The sequence below is a fragment of the Gossypium raimondii genome, chromosome 4 (genome assembly GCF_025698545.1).
Source record: "Gossypium raimondii isolate GPD5lz chromosome 4, ASM2569854v1, whole genome shotgun sequence".
NCBI classification, from domain to species: domain Eukaryota; kingdom Viridiplantae; phylum Streptophyta; class Magnoliopsida; order Malvales; family Malvaceae; genus Gossypium; species Gossypium raimondii.
In genome coordinates this window covers 50,835-68,684 of record NC_068568.1, presented here as the reverse complement: position 1 = coordinate 68,684, position 17,850 = coordinate 50,835, and the positions used below count along the sequence as shown (strand labels likewise).

Below are 17,850 nucleotides of genomic sequence, written 5' to 3'. Positions count from 1 at the left end.
CGGAATTATTAAATTAATCATGCATGGTTGGTATGGTTAATGGAGTTATTTGTTTTAGGTATATCTACCTATCTTTTTAACAAAAAGGCATTGGAAAAAAGGGAACTACTTTATATCCTCGTCTTTTCTGCTTTGTACAACTGGGTTGCTTTCATTCTATGGGGTTTGAAAGAGAAAGCTGCTTCACATTTACACTACATCTCATCCATGGTTATCTGCTTTTATAAGGGCCTACACCAGTTTTTTGGGTTAATATCCTATTTGGTACCTGGGTTTAATTTTAATATTTAATTTGGTACTTGAGGATTTTTTTGTTTTATTTTAATAACTAAGTTTGACTTTAATGTTTGGTCCTGAGTTTAACTTCAAAATTTAAATTTAATATCTGAATTTGATTTTACTATCCAAATTAATATCTTATGCTTTTTTGTACTAAAACACGTGTTAAATAATTATTGGTTATACGATGTTGTTTGGTATGGCTATCAAATTGAACATTAAAATTAAACTTAAGTATCAAATTTGATATTAACTCTTTTAGGTATAAGAGAAGAAATCTAATATATATATATAGTAATATTAAATCTTTTATTACTATCAATTACTAAATTAACTTAATTGGTAAATTAATATATATCAAGATTATTGCATTTCATACATCAAATTAGATTATGAAATAAATTTATATAATAAATTTTTATTCTTAAGTTTAAGAAAATTAAGTATATTAATATAATAAATTATTTGATTTCATAGTGAACCACACATTTTGCTTTTAACAAATACAAATTTTATATTATATTGTTTTACTTTTTTAATCATAGTATTATAGTGAATCACATAATAAACATATTAAAACACATAAAATATATATATTTCTTTTCTCCCTTTCTTTCATTTTCTTTCTATCCTTCTCTTATTTCCCATTTTCACTCCTTTAACCTAAAATTAGAATATACTATCATTAATTTAAAATAACATATCTTTTTTATACATTGCATTAGTACATATGCATCGCGCGGATATACAAATTAGTTTAGAATAAAATATGGGAGGGTTCGGGTAAAAATATAGGCCCGAAATATGGATTTGGCAAAAAAATGAAGCCCGTTTATAAAATGGGCCGGGCCTCGGGCACCACTTTTTTAGCTCGGGCCCGGCCCGAATATAATAAATATATTTTTTTATTTTTTTATTTTAAAATACTTTTTTTATTTTTAAAATAAATTTTTGGTGTTTATTAAAAAATGGGCCGGGCCGGGCCGGGCTCAGGCTTAGGATTTTTTCTCGGGCCAGACCTGGACAAAATTTCAGACCCATATTTTGGGCCGAGCCGGGCCCGGGCCTAGGACGTGGGCTAAAAATTTTTTTGAACCCAGCACGACCTTGCCCATGAGCACCTCTAGGTGTTAAGGCGGGCTAAAGGTAAGGGCTTCTCTTAAAGAAGTCCCTTAAAAATTAAAAAGTTTTAAATTAATTTAATGGTAATTTTATATTTCGGTTTCCCATAAAATTTAAATTCAATTATGACCTTTTTAAAAATTAAAAAAAATTATAGTTTAATTTCTTGACATATTATAAAATTTTAAATTAATACATCTACTAAGTTACATTTTTAGCTCTAGAAAGAATTTATAATTTAAATTTGATGCCTCCAAAAAAAGTGGTAGATAATGGGATTAGTATTTGTTTCATAACTGCATAAATTTGTTATGAGCTAAGAAATTGACTAACTTTGAGGTGTCCTTGTCTTCCCATTGATCAACTACTGCAACTTTAGGCACCCATTTTCTGATTTTCCTCACAATTTATAGCAGAATCCATGATTTGCTGCTATTTTCTTATCCTATAGCAGCAAAAGATGGAAAGGGCATAAATGAAAAACTGAATAATTTAGGACAATTTTACAGCAACCAAAAAAGAAAATTTATGTACATGACATGGTTGATCATTTTTGGTCAAGCTAGGCAAAAAAGCACTAGATCCATCAATTGCTGACATAATATTTTTTTTCATGTTTTTTCATGAAAGTTGAGTGATCGAGACAATGCTGCCGGGTTAGCCCTCAACACAGAGAATGTTTCTACAGATCTGTAATTTCTTTCATCGTTGCCTTTTGCTTGTAAGCCATTGAATAAACCTCCCGAATTGGTGTTCTTGGTTTTCATAATCGGTGTTGCCAACAATGAGCTTTTGTTGGTCTCACCATCATCATCTATTATTCTCAAAGTTGTTGAATCCATGTTGGGTTCATCCCTTGAATGTTTCCCCAGTACTGTTGGAGAAACTGGAATATTATAGCTTGCCATTGGAACATCCCATGGAAAAGGCCTTGAAAAACATGCTACTTTAGAAGGAAACCATTGATGATTGAAGTGCAGAGAAGAAGAGGCCTTTGTTTTGCGACGACCGGCGCCGACCGGGACGTTCCTCATGGTGCCTCCAGCAGTCCAATATCTCTGACAGTTTTTGCAGAAATGACGAGGTTGGTTGACGTTGTAATTGTTAAAGTAACAAAACTTGGTTGCCTTGCTATTACATCGTGGACATGGGAGCATCTTATCAGGCTTCTTCATTGTCTTGTCTTGTTGTGAACATGTTGTTTCACCATTCTTAGAGCTTCGTAGGGATGAAGCTTCGGAGTCATCTTTTATATCTTCTGATCTCGTCTTTTCATGTTTATCCTTGTGGAATCCGTTCTCCATTGATTCCTAAAATCCAGAAATATATTGAGCTCAAAACAGAGCAAACTTGTTCAATTCAGTCAAAGAACTATCAGATGAACATACATGTATATGTATCAGAGGGCAAGAAAGTGGAACCAACCCATTAACAATTATGACTTGGTAAACAATGGGTTATTCTTGGAATTGCCAAAAGCCTAAGCCATTAAGAATTGTAGGAAAAACAAAATACAGAAACAGAGTTAAGTTGAGCTACCTGGTCCACCATGGAAGCTAAAGAAATAGATGAAGAATGGAGATTTGTATCACAGCAGTCATCTCTAGCAGCTAAAGCTTCATCCTGGTTTAATGGCAGCAATGGAATCATCTTGCCAAACAGCTTTATAGCAGCACAAGAGTGATCATTAGACATGATCTTCTTCTGTGTAGTACAGCAAAGGCTTCTTTCACTTTATCTATGTTTTTTTCAGAAAATCATTACCAGTGGTATAAATGATTAAAAACTGTGGATCCCTGGCACTGACAAGCTGTATGTTTTGGTGATTTTAATGGAGGGAATGGGAGCAGTGAGTGAGATTTGGGGTGGGGAAGGAATGCCACATAAGCAAGAGAGGGGAACAATTAAGAGCCACAAATTTGGTGGAGTTAAAGATCTTTTCGTGGTGTGTGTAATGCTCCAAATTGCTGAAAAAGATGGTGCTCTTGTTGCCCACTCTACAGGTATATAGTATGTTGGATGCCATATCAGATGTATCTTCCTTTACGACTATTTGACCTTTCTCTTCTCAATTACTCGCTTTTCTTTCATCAAATGATTGTTTCACTCTTTTGAATAACATTATACCGTAATTCACCTCAAATTTCATTTCCTCACTCCTTAACTCCAATCAAATCAAACTATTCTTCTTTGTCAAACTCAAACATGATTTTTTTTCTAAAAAAAAATACTAATTTTGATATTTAAATTTACGAATTAATATTTAAATTTCTCAAGTAATGCAATATAAAATAATTTGGGTTGATTGTGTTTCTATATTTTAAATTATTTGTTAATTTTAAAATGTTTTAATTAGTAAAATTTCTATTTAGGCTTAGTTGTCCACTTTTTGCATTAAATATTAATTTAAATTTAACATTAAATATATTTAAAATTAATTTTATCCAATCAATGCACAATAATATGTTTTATAAAATTATTACTTAAATAAAAATTAAAAATCACTATTGTCCATGTAAAATTTTTAAACCTGTAAGCAATATATTTTTCTATATAATTATATATTATGATAGTAAAAGATTAACTAATATGTAGTTACGCTAGTTGAATGATAAATTTGTGTGAGTTTCAAATTGAACCTCCTTGCTTATAAACCTTTTCCTCCATTCCCATTATAACGTAACTGTTACTCATATAAAAATGTTTCATACCCATCCCATAAAATACATGGATCTAATGTGATTAAAAATATTAAAATTTAAACAACTCTCAAGATAAAAACTATCCATACTTAAACATAAACGCATTTAGAATTTGATCTGTTTTGAGTCTAAAGTAATATTAACTATTTCATGTCCTTATAATTTATACAATATTAATATTCTAAGGATTCAATTAGAATGTTTTACAATAAAATATTCAATGATGCAATTAGCCTTAATATTATTAGCTCCTATTAGTAAAAAATATTTTAATCTCTCTCAATTTTGATATTGAGAGAATTAGTTTTTTTTAAAATCAAAATAATATAATCTCTGTCAATTTAAAAATGAGCAGCGATAATTAATCACAAAGTTAATATTTTTAGTCAATTGTAGATATTTTATTGGTATAATAACAAGCTTATCTTCAAAGTTTACAAATTTTATCAATTTGGTCTTAGTTTAACAAATTTGACCAAAACATTCATCAATATTTACACAAAACATTATAAATATTGATGACTAAATTTATTATATTAATCAAAATTATGTACACTTGAAAAGAACATTGATATCGTATTTGTTCACTTTTAAATTTGATAGTAATTGAATTATTTTAATTTTTTAAAAATACTAATTTACTCAATGTTGAAATTGAGAGGGATTAGAGAGGAGTTTTACCCATCCCTATTTGCAAATTCACCTTTGTTTTATACAACCTGTAATTGCCGACATGAAAGAAAAGAACCACATGTCAAGTGACCCACCTGGCGGGTCATGTACAGCTCAGCACATTTTGGTGAAAACTTAAAAAAGTTCATTTTAACACACATCATCTCTGCCATTCACTGGTTCAACTAATGGTGTTCCGCCACGTAAGACTGCGGAGTTGACCGGCAGCTGGTATCTTCGGTTCTTCCATCGCGGGCCGGGGACGGGGTTGCAAAAGATTCTTCTTTTCTAGTGGCTTTCATTTGCTGGAAATCCAGGAAACATAAATTTTCAGTGACCGGCACGTGTCCAAAATTTTGAACCAAATCTTTTTCTCTTGTTTAACTATTATTTTACCTGTGTGTAACTTAAATCATATTAAATTATTTTATATTTTTAATAAATTTTATGATTGTTTGTATTATCAGTATTTTTATATTGTGTTTTAAAAAATTATCAATATTTTATTGAATTAAAAAGCTGTTATGTTAACAAATATTTTAAATTTAATTTTCTAAGTGTATTAATATGTGTTTAAAAATTAATCTTTTAAATTTAATTTCTATTTCTATTTTTATTTTTAAAAATATTTTATATTTGTTTAAAAATTATTTAATAGAAATTTAATATACTTATAAATTATGTTATTTTTAAATTTTAATAAAAATTACAATTGTTTATAAATTCTTTTTATTTTTATGGTTTTTAAAACATATTTAAAATTTTAAATTTAATTTTTAACTGATAATGTTAATATTTTAATAATTACATAAATATTTTAATTATTTAAAAATAATAATATATTTTGGTTTAAAAGTATTTTTATTGTAACTTTTAATTTTTAAAATTTATAGTATTTTAATTGTATCTCATTTATTTATTTTAAAATTTTAAATTTCAATTAAGATTTCTTGCTTTTTGGAAATAAAAATTTAAAATTCAATGTATCAAATAATTATCTATAAAATGAAATAATTTTAAATTGATGTAAATTATTAATTTCTTTTTTGAAAATATATCTTATTTTTTTTGTCAAACCAATCAAATTCAATCATCGCTGAAAGGAATGAATATTCACACCCATAAATCAATCAAATAATAAGAAATGTTATTTTAGGGTGGAATATGACGATGGGATTTTTGCAAATCTTGATAATTTAAATGCTCCTCAACACTATAGCATGATAGCAATGGCAACGACATTGACAATCATAACATTATTATATTCGACATTATGTCCTACAACATTTTTACTTTCCTTACTCTAAAATAAAGATATAATGATTTTTCGCTTATTTTAACTCTTACTTATTTTTGTCTTTTCAACTCTTAAATTTATGTTTATTTTTCAACTCTTAGATGTGTGCTACATGTGAATGATACATCAATATTTAATTATCTTTTAAAAATTAAAATTTTAATTTTAAAAATCACTAAAATTATTTAAAAAGTATAAAATTACAAACATATTTTAAAGATAAGAAAAGGAGGTAATGATAAAGGGTGTGGGGCTATAAATATAGTGATAAGATGGGTTATGGATCCGAAGCCATATAATATTATGAAAAAATCATGAATTGACAATTACTTAAAACCTTAAAGTTTTGTAGGGTGCACGACCACGACTTCTTCTTGCCTTTACCTTTCATGTTTCCACTTCCAGTTGTTTTTCTTCCTTATATTGATTTCCATAACAAGCACTAAGCATTGAGAAATAACAAAAACTTCCAAAACGAAAGTCAATTGTGGGTAAATTACTCTCAAAGTCATTAAATTATTAATAAGTTTATGTTTTGGTTATTCAATTTTAAAAAGTTATAAAATGATTATTAAATTATTACAAATTTTTTATTTAAGTCACTAAACTATTCGAAAGTTTTTATTTAAGTTATTGGGCTATTAAGTTTTCTTTTTTAAAAAGGTCTAGTTAGTAAGCTTCAAGTGGCGATTCGACAATCGGTACAGTAGATCAATACTCATTGATGAGTAGAAGAATATATATTAGATCCGAGTCGATCTGGCTACCAATGTCAAAGATTGGAGAAGAAAGTTGTTTCATAAGAAAAAAAATGAACTATTAAGAGAGAGAATGCGAGCTTTTGATTGGTGCAAGCGGTTAGAATAGAGAAGACTAGAAAGCCACGATTTTAACAACCCGGTAACTTAAATGAAAATTTTTACCTAATTTAGTGACCATTTTGTAACTTTTTGAAATTGAGTGACCAAAATGTAAACTTACTAATAACTTAGTAACCTTTTGTGTAGTTTGCCCTTCAACAATGTTCTTATATATCGAATGTATCATTTTTGTTCAGGTATCATTATATATTGATATCAATGTGTTTCGATATATCGTTTCGAATTTATCTCTATTTTAAATATCTTCATATATATTACACATGTAAATATATCTCAATTACAAGCATATAAATATATTTATATGAAAATATTAATCTTAAATTTATTAATTATTTTCAATAACTTAATTAAATGGTTATATTTTATTTTAAATTTAAATATAAAAATATTAAATTTTAGTTTAAAATGTTGTACCAATATATGTGTCCCTAAGGGCCAAAACTCTTACAAACCCAAAACTTACCTCCTCTAAAAGATGTTAATAATAATTAAATTCAAAATTAGCTATATAATTTCAACATCCAAACCAAGCTCTAAATATTGAAAATTATGTCCATAATTAATAATAAAATAAAGTTAGCATAATTTGCATTGAGGAGAGTGAACAAGTAAGTAGTGATAACTTTAGAATTAGGGCCATGGAGACATGTATTGATTAGTAAATCTATTTTTTGCATCATCAAGTAGCCCTACAACAGCTTGACCTTTGATCTTGCTCATAACTTTATGAGTTAATTCACCCAACATTACAAGTTATAAACATTTTAATTAAATTTTTAAAAAATTAATATGATATCAATTCAGCTTAAACATTAAATGCTAACTTAGATATAACACACGTACATATATTGTTGGGAGAAGTTTTTGAACCCTAAAAGATTATGTCAAGTAAGTTGTTTATGTATGTGATCCTGCCTGGCTTATACCTGATGTGATGATGCATGGATTTTAACTTTGAGACGCCACTTGGATGGTATTGGACATTGATTGATAGATGTTTTTGATGATAAGGTAAAAACCCAAGCTGCAAAAGGAATTGTATGTCAAGCGGTCAGCCCTAATGATAACGTGTAAAAGAAAAACAAGGAGCTGAAGTTGTCCTGTAATGGAGTAAACTTGCAGAATCCTGTTACTTTTGGTTCAATTTCCAGAGAAGAGGGTTTTTGCAAACCTCAGTTTGAGCTGATTTGATTCAGAGACAAACAAAAATCTAAAATTAGATTCTTTGATTCCCACATCCATACATACAACAAAAAGAATCTGCCACTTAGTCACTTCAAAAACAAAGTACCATACCATATAAAAGCAAAAGAGCCATTACTCATTTGGTTTTTCACTTTCAACCATCAAAAAGGAAATAAGCATCCACTATAGGCATCTTGTTTATTGCCTTTTCACTTGAAAGCTTCTCATAGTGTGGAAAAGTTGCTTCCATTGTTCATCAAGCTGGGATCTGGGGTTTAGATTGTAATATACGTTTAAGTCGTATCATGTTCATCATCATTGCGGATGTAAGAATGTTATCACGGTTAATTACGGTGAATATCGATAGTAAATATCATGGTGACTGCTATTTAAATTCGAGAAATAAAAAAAGAATCGAGGACATGGAAATAAACCATGCACTTTTTGCTCCTTTCTCTCCTTTTTAGACTCAGATTCACAGCTGATTAAAGAAGAAATTAAAGAAAAAAAAAGATTCACAGCTGATGGCATATATTCCCTCTCCAATACAACCCTATCAATGTTTCCTAAATTATAAAGAGAAGTACAGCTAAACATAATATATGAGTTTAAGCTTTGTTGTGCCTTCATGTCTCTCTTACACAACAACATCAAAAACATGGGTCATCAAAACATGAACTTGGTTCTGTCAACTGATACAAAGCCTAGGTTAAAGTGGACTCCTCAACTTCATCAAAGATTTGTTGAAGCTGTCAATCAACTTGGAGGGGCAGACAGTTAAAAATCATCATCATCATCTTGCCTAATCATATTATTTATAATATATATTATGCAAATATTCTTAATTCCTGTTTCTTTTGTGTCTGTTTATGGACAGAAGCAACACCTAAGAGTCTGATGAGGATCATGGGAATTTCTGGACTCACTTTGTATCATCTTAAAAGCCATTTACAGGCATTTTACTCTTCATTCTATAAAAATCACACTATCACTTTTTCTTTTGTGTAATCAGATAGGAAAAACAGTACAAGCTTTAACCGCATATCTTCTGTTTGCAGAAATACAGGCTGGGGAAATTCCAACAGACAGAAATCTGCCATAGCAATAAACTTGATGGTGAGATTAAGAATTCATTGCTTTCTGCTTTTAAGTTCTTACATTGAGTTTGACAACAATAAATTTGTTTTCCTTGTGATACAGACTATAAAGAGATTCGGAGCAATAATGGGAATTTTAGTGATGGAACTCACAACCAGATGAATGAGTAATATAGTTATACATGGATCCTATATCTTTTGACAACATTTTGGATGTAAATTACAGTAAAACAGATTTTACTGACCGTATAATTATTGCGTTCATCAGAAGCTTGCAGATTGCTCAGGCTCTCCAAATGCAGATGGAGGTACAGAGAAAGCTTCATGAACAGATTATGGTATGGCCTATTAAACCAATTCCAATTTATATAGCTGATATTAAGTTGATTCAACAATGCATAACAATCGGTATATTGTTCCATTTTCAGGTTCAGAGACATTTGCAGCTAAGAATCGAAGCTCAAGGAAAGTACTTACAGTTGGTATTAAAGAAAGCCCAAGAAACACTGGTTGGGTATAGCTCCTCTTCTGTTGGTGTAGGACTCGCTAAAGCTGAACTCTCTCGACTAGGCTCAATGGTTAACACCGGCTGCACGAGTTCTTTGTTTTCAGAATTGACCAAAATAGGAGATTCAAACTTAAAAGAGATAGAAAGAAGTCCCATAAGAGGTACTATGAGTTCCATGGAGAGCTCATTGACAGCATCAGAGAGCTGTAGGAGAAAAGATGTGGAGCCACCACAAGATGAGAATATTTGTACCCAGAAATCTAGTACTTCTGCTGAGCTTTCTTTAATGGACGTTCACACAGAAAAGAAGCCATTGATTAGTGGTTCAAGCAATCAAGCTAATGGAAAGAAAAGAAGTGGAAGTGACTTTTCTGATGGTATATTGGTTGAGCAGCCACTAGCTAAAAGACTAGAGTTTCCTGGGGAGGAAACTGGTTATCGTTTGAGAAAATCTGGATTGTTGAGGTCATTTGATCTCAACAGCCAACGCCACAATGACACTGAATCAGCTTCAAAAGCAGTAGACTTGAATTGCAGAGAATAGATCCGCTCAATGGGCTTAGTTTGTAATTTCTATGCTACATGATTGTTACTTTGTTAGTAACATAGTGCAAGTAGCGAGCATGATTGTTTAGAATCCAATCTTTTGTTCATAAACTATGTATATTGTTATATGTATCATATTTTTTTCTGAAGAAGTTATATGTATATGTATCATCTTAAACACAAATTTCTTGTGATCAAGATCATATTTTAATCAGTATTTGTGTAGAAGGTTATTTGATGAAGAGAGGAAGTGTTGCAAACAAGTGAACAGGATGTATTGGAAGAAGACGGAGAGGAAGACTGGAGTAGATCTAGTAGCATTGAGTGCATCGGCAGATGTGGTTGGTAAGGTGGAGAAAAGGGAAATGTGACTAATGATAAGGCTAAGCAACGATGCTAGTTGTTCCAAGCTTGGTAGCATAATTTCCTGAAATATAATATTGTTTATTTTAATGAAGAGATAAAATGTTAGCAGCCAAAATTGAGTATGCACAATCTGCTTGCTTCTTGATCTTTATTTTTTGGTACAAAGGAAGCCTTAACTTCGAGAAAAAGGAAGAGGTTGCATTAGGATTCAAGCCTGCATAAACCACACCTCAGCTAATCTTTAAAAGAAATCTATCACAATCTTATAATTTGAGTTGAGTTTAAATGACTTCTTGTTGATAAGAAGAAAGTGTAGAAGGGCATGAAATGTGCATAAACTTATAACTGAATATAAGAAATTAGCTACATCAATATAAACAAAAACTCAGGCAGAGGGGAAAAGTAGAATGTACACTAGATCAGCTTTGTTAAAAACTCCTATTTCCTTCCAGTGTGGCTTCTCTATACAAATGGCATCGATCTACCATTTCTACTTAGAATTTCATTGTTCCTGACCTACATGTATGTACTGCAAAAATATGGCTAATTATACATCAATAACCACTGACCTCATCCATCTTTTGTCCGAATATTCTCGATCCAGATCATTCAGCAAATACTGATTTTTTCCTCCAATTATTCTTCTCATCAGGTTAGCATCGAAAAGTGCTGGTGATGAAATGCACTGTAGATATTGATATTTGGGGAACCTAAAAACCATTGTAGTCCTCGAGTGTTGTCTGCTTTTGTTTATGGATCACCACAACATCTAGCTCTTTTTGTCTCCTGGAGTTTCTGCCACAAACACATCATCTCTCTTGGACCTTGATAGTGGGCAATGACATATCCATCCTTGCAACCCTCAGTAAATATCCTCTCTTCCTTCTCATATCGAACTTCTAAACCTTCTTTCTTCATATCATCGATCCAAATGCCCATTGCCACATCTTCTAGCTTAAACATCTGATATACACGAGCTTTGTTCAGCACTAAGAATTATCCACACAACAAGCAGTGAAAAGTATCCTTTTCCAATTACTTCCCATGCTTGTATGGATTAGTCCATACAAGTAGAATGTTGCAGAACAAAATATCTAAAAAGGAAAAGGTAAAATTTTCAGTGTACCTTTAAGCGCCCCTCATTGAACCTGTTGTAAACAGCCTTTGCTATGTCATAGGATACCACATAGCCAGGACCATGTGCCCAAGGAGGGTACTTCTCTTCGGACCATTCCTTGATAGAACACAACATTAAGAGAAGCTAATATGAAGAAGACAGCTAATACTCTTATAGTTAACAGAAATATCTATGCAGCCATAGGAGCATTATGAGAACTCACTAAAGCTTCAAATTGCTTAAGATTTAGTTATAGGGCTCATCGAACATACTATGTAAGGGCTGTTGTGCAAAATATCTGCTCTTTTTCTTTCTTTTCTATGATTTTAATCATTTTTGCTTTTATGAACATGATTGCAAGGAAAAGAACGGATTTTGGTTGCACAAACCTAACATGGTGAAAATCCAAACTAAAAAAGGCTAACATGATTCTTTTTTAAGATCATTGCTAAAACAATATGATTCTCTATCCACTGACAGTGCACCAAGTCAATATAGTTGAAACCACTTGAAGGAATTGACTAAAAGAATTACCTCAGGGCTAATAAACCACTTGCTATCAGTACTGCGATGAGGCTGGGAATCTGAGTTGATGAGTCCATAAAGCAATCCACGAGTCATACTTATCCTGCTCAGTGAAGCCACTACTTCACCCACACGAAGAAATGCATCATCATCTGTCTTCATGACAAACTTGGCAGAAACAACTTCTGTCTGTTTATGAGGTGAGTTCTATAAGGAGATGAAGGATTTTCTTTATTGAAAGAAAGAGACAAGAGTTTACCCCAAAGGTACAAATAGCCAAAGTTTTCCAAGTGATCAGGCTGTAGTAATCAACGAAAGGCATTAATTGTATGTCTCCATATGTCCGCGCTTCATTCCAGAGTTCCTAATTTACTATTTGGTTTTTATGCTGCAGCGCACCTCCAACTTAATAAGTTAAATATGTAAAAGGCTTAGATAACTATAGGACTTTAACAATAGGCGACCATTGCAGTTAAATAATGAGTATATTACAGTGTTTGGGTGTCTAATGTTAGGACAAATAGATTCTTAACTAGTGCTGAAGCAACTTACTACAGTAAAGCATCATAAGCTACCAATTGGAACCAAACTGGTCTAAAAACAGAGAAATATAATGAATACTGTCCCTGACCTGAGACTTCGAACAGTATGTAATTCTGCTGGGACAAAATCATAAGCGCTTTAGGGGTGCAACAATGACTTGAAAACATGAATCAAGAACCATATATTAACATGTACTGCTTGACGAGAATGGTTTATCCATATAACTACAACTATCTAGCATCAAAATATATAGCAATTTTATGTGATAAATTTATATGGAAACCATACCATTCCAACAAAAAATCTCACTGCAACTGTCCCTGACCGAACTTCAGGATACTGCATCCATGTTCTTCTCAGTGCCATTCTTCGTTTAAAGTTATTAGCAGTAGAGAAAACACCGATAAAGAGATCCACTGGCTTTTGATGAGAGAGAGGAATTGCTTTTAGTGCCTCTAGATTAACTGTAAGGTCGGAATCCTCTGAAGTGGGTAAACCACTAGCCAAGACAGAAATTAGTTTCAAGTCTCCAGAAATTCTAACCTCACTAACCAGCCATGGCTCCAACGTCTAAACAAAAAAGCAACGAGTAAGCAATAAATTTTGATGATACTATTAATTGTTTAACAAAATATATGAATAAGAAGAGGATGACAAAATTACTTCACGATAAGCAAAGGATGTTATGTGCTTTCCATCAACTGTCATCTGTATTCCCTCTGATCCTACTCTAAGAGTAGCAACGAATAATGAACCGTGCTTAAAAGGAAAATACTTAACCCCTTGCAGCCCCACTGAAGACTTCCTTGAACCATGGGAATGCGGGCTAACTGTCCGGTTATCATCTTTACTGACCAGCTTAATGCACTGGTCCAACTCATCCACTGGAAAAAGGCAACTGAGTTAACTCTCAAAAGAACATAGATGCAGTTACGCGTCTCATGAATACAAAAAATTTAAGAAAGGAAAAGGAGGAAGAGGAAGCAAGTTAAATGAACTTGAAATATTGCCTTCCACTGCACATTATTAAGGTAAAGCATTTTCATAGCTGAAGCTAAGGCAACTAGCTGTTAATTGACTTCATTAAGAAATCAAGGTTTTTTGGGTCAGATGACGCCTAATGCTGTCAACAATAGGTTGAAGTAGCTTCTATGTTGACAGAATTTCCAGTCTCTGTTAATGTGTCATCCAAAAGAGATGAGAAAATTGCATGTTTGGTATTGAATAAAGTCAAAAAAGAGTACTTAAATGTGAAGAGAACGTGTAAGGATCATAAAATGTACAAGTGACCTTAATTTGAAGTAAAACATGAAGAAGATTCTAATTCTTTTGCACTACCTTTTCTATTCTTGTCAGGAGTTGAGGGTGGACAACGATCCTCTTCACCCCAATCATGAGCTATAGTCCAGGTGTTTTGGACAATTACAGGGTCTTCTGTCATCTTATCCCCATGGAGCCTAACATTGTAATGCAAAATTATTGGTGGATCAGGCTCCCCTGGAAGTGCTTCCCCTGTTAAGTCAATGCGAAAATCGCCAAGAAGACCATTTGGAATGCCAATGATCGTAATGGAAGAACCTTGAGTGAGGCCACAAGGAACTCGCAACTTATAATCACTCTTGTCAGGTTCTGTAGCATTCATTTTATTAAGAAAATGAGGGCACTGCTTCTCTTTTGCTTTTTTAGATGAATTATCATTCGCATAACCAAGTTTTTTCTCTTGAACCAAAGCCATCAGGCTATTCCATGCACTTCCAGCTTCCTTGATAGCTTCTACTCCATTTGGCAAAGCATGAGAATGGTTAATTAAGTTCTTCAACAAATTCCAGGTAAACAAAGATTGTTGCTCTCCCTCGGAAAGGTTCCTTTGAGCAAAGAGACTGAAAGCTATGGCATCAACAGAAATTACTTGAGAAGCATTAACTGGATATTGAACTGTAGGTGAACCTGTGATATGCACCCATTCAAGTGGATTGGTTGCGTTGGAGGAGAAGGGATTCATCAAGTAGCTTTCTTCAACAGGATTTTTCATGACAACATATCTCAGGACCAGCAACATAAACAAAGATGCAACAAGAGCACCACCGTACCATTTCTTCATTCCGCCGATCACACAATTGTATCATTAAGTGTTGCAGCTTATTCTCATAGTGATCAAATCCAAAGAAATGGAAGCAACTGGTAAGCAATATTTAAATGTTAAAAGATTATTTCACCTCTTTAGATGGAGCGTTTCAGCTTTCATCCTCAGCTCTTCAGAGCACTTTGCAAGCATGATCTTCTGTCTTGATATACAAAATCCAAAAGAGTTCTGTAAACGGATCAAAATTTGCCGCTGAAAATAAGTGATATATCCATAATACAATTAAACAGAAAGAACCAGTCCGACAAAACAATTACACAACTCCAAGAAAGCAGATGAAACGGGAGACCAGGACATCTACTTTTGTTGTTCAACATCATGATGTTCAACTTTGATAAGCTATACCAACTTCATTCTAAGACAAGTGTCAGACATCTCAAGAACCTCGGTATCGCCATTGAAGTTTACAGGACACTAAAATAACATTTTAGCAAAGCACACAGTAATCAATTTGTAACAGTTGCTGTAGATGACCAACATGCACAAGTCAAATGCATGAAGCTATGAAACCCCAATTGGAGGAAGTTGTTAAATTTGCTCTTTCAATAATCATATTATATTCTTGTTTATTGAAATAAACAATAAACTTTAGCCATATAGAAATTTGTAATATGAACTAGAAGACCCGTAGCACACAGGAAGAACTTAGAAAACAGTTCTGATGACCAATGGTAAGGTGGTATCCTGGTAGGGACCACAACGCAGAAACAAACAACTGAATCTGATCCTTCGTATAATAAGAAAGCCATTAATCAATTCCCAGTTCAAACAATTATATATATTTCTTTCAATAGTGTAACAAGATGCAATTTTTTGATGACCAGGAACCAAATATAATATTTTATGCTTTTAACGGAAATTATAAACTTGATTTTGCTTTTGTTTTGCATCAAAATTCATAATAAAAAAAACATAAATATGCCATTGCCGTATCTGACTTTAGAAAAGTAAAAAAAAAGAGGAAAAAGTTGAAAGTTAACAGTCATTACAGCTTATAGCTATGATCGGTTGGCGAGAAAATGTAGGAAAAGAAGATAATTAAATGGAAACAAATCCCAATTTGATTAATCAAAAATAGGATTAAACGGCATGATTTTTCCCTACTGGAACTTACTACTTAGCTTCATTACCACCTTGCCTTAATTAATATAAGTTTCAAACTTCAAACTTGCCAAAAGGAAATCAGGATTCAAATCTTCCACACCAGCATGGAATTATCTCAAAATTTTCCCAGAAACCAAACTAAAAAAAAAAAAAAACACAAAATTTAAGAAAATTGAAGTAAAAAACATTAGTAAAATTTCAAATTTTTTTTCATAAAAGTTACGTTAGTAAGCGAAAATGAATTTAAAAAACGGTATAAAGTGAAGTCGGAGAGTGCAACTTACTTACCGGCGATGAGAGAAATTGAAGTAAAAGAGCGGTTTTTGAAGTTTGAAAATCGTTTTTTTTTTTTTTTGTGGTTTGCGCTAACAACGGTGTTGGTGGGAAATAAAACCGTTTTCAAGTTGTTGACTTGGACTAGTCTTCCTTATTTTTAAAATTCGAATAAATACAAAAAATAAAGAACGTAACAAATTGGATTTTAAAGGAGGCAATAATAAAAGATTGATCATCATATCTTATTATTTTGTTTATAACAAATTGGATTTCAATAAGAATTGATTTCGACACTAAAGCTACTATATTTGAAATTAATGAAAAATCAAACTCCATCTATTATTTTAATACTATATTCTCAAAGTTAGGATTAATTTTAAGATATTTTATGTTCAATTAAATTTGTTTGTAGTCAACTTCAATATTTTTCAGTTGGCATCTAGAAATATTGAGTCTTCTTATTATATGTTTGTTTTTTATTTCAAATATTTTACTACGATTAAAAGTTGTTGATTTTGTATTCCATTTTAAATCTACATAATTTGTGGTATACCATCATCTATTTAATCATTTCTTGTGATGTGATTTCTATAATAAAGAAGCTTTTAAATAATGTCGATAGAATTAGATTAATGTAACAAAAATAGTATGTATTTGGAGTTATTTTTACATGTCATAATCATGTTTGTAAAGAGAGGTTGTATAAGAAGTTAAAAGTGATATGAAGTATCTTGTATTAAGAGTTAGATTGCATTTTGTCTTTTCAACTAAAAAATGAGTAAATTAATCACATATGTGACCTTTTTTTTAAAAAAAATTCATCCATTTCTATAGTTACAAATTAGTATTTGTAAGTCAACATGAGGTATATGTGACACACCAGGTATAACTATCTGGTACAATATTAGCTACAACAGTTTTTAGTAGTAGAAATTGATAAAAATTTTGCTTTTTAGTCTAACATGTAAAATTAATTTATTTTTTTTAAATAAAATTGTGAAATACAATTTAACTCCTAGTATAATAATGTTTATGATGCTTTTATATGTACAAGGGTGAGGCTAGATTTGAAATGTGAACCAGCCACTGCATGTTGATCCGTTGTTGTCAATTCGAAAATGGTACCGCTACCATAGTAAAATGGTATAAAGCGACTATCAACAAAAACAAAAGGAAGGCATTGATTACACACTCATCAAACTTGACCACAATCCCCCAACTATGCCTTCACTACAATGGATACATTCAAAGAATTACATCAAATTTTGGTTTTTTTGTATTCATTTCCATGTCAAGGAAACTTGGGATAAATTGCAAGAATGTTCCATTTCAATGACAACAACGGCACAGAAATAAAGGCAAAAGATGGGTTTGTCCCTACAACAAAGTTTCAACAGTACTTTGAGACTGAAGTTTTGATTTTTGAAGTGGGCCTTGTTGAATCATTGGATTGTGGATTAAGAATTTTGCCCAAAGAGAAAACAAAG

The 17,850-nt window shown here is 31.8% G+C and overlaps 2 protein-coding genes, 1 long non-coding RNA gene and 1 pseudogene across 3 annotated transcripts; 1 reads left to right on the top strand and 3 right to left on the bottom strand.

The window, feature by feature from the left end:
* Positions 1–1,725: 1,725 nt before the first annotated feature.
* On the bottom strand, positions 1,726–3,332 carry LOC105780776 (cyclic dof factor 1). Its single transcript, XM_012605272.2, has 2 exons — positions 2,941–3,332; positions 1,726–2,711 (listed from the first exon to the last, which is right to left on the bottom strand). The coding sequence occupies exons 1-2, from the start codon at positions 3,094–3,096 to the stop codon at positions 2,013–2,015; spliced, it is 855 nt and encodes a 284-aa protein (XP_012460726.1). The 5' UTR covers positions 3,097–3,332; the 3' UTR covers positions 1,726–2,012.
* Positions 3,333–8,766: 5,434 nt separating this feature from the next.
* Positions 8,767–10,503, top strand: LOC105780775 (myb family transcription factor PHL8). The gene is made up of 6 exons (XM_012605269.2): positions 8,767–8,914; positions 9,016–9,092; positions 9,197–9,254; positions 9,339–9,402; positions 9,504–9,573; positions 9,664–10,503. Exons 1-6 carry the CDS (start codon positions 8,767–8,769, stop codon positions 10,285–10,287), a joined length of 1,041 nt encoding a protein of 346 aa, XP_012460723.1. The 3' UTR covers positions 10,288–10,503.
* LOC128040376 (uncharacterized) lies at positions 9,086–9,854 on the bottom strand. The gene is made up of 3 exons (XR_008195011.1): positions 9,713–9,854; positions 9,481–9,555; positions 9,086–9,231 (listed from the first exon to the last, which is right to left on the bottom strand). It is a non-coding gene; the product is annotated as an uncharacterized LOC128040376 (long non-coding RNA).
* A 482-nt stretch (positions 10,504–10,985) lies between the features above and the next one.
* Positions 10,986–16,434, bottom strand: LOC105780877 (beta-1,3-galactosyltransferase GALT1-like; annotated as a pseudogene).
* Between the last annotated feature and the right edge of the window lie 1,416 nt (positions 16,435–17,850).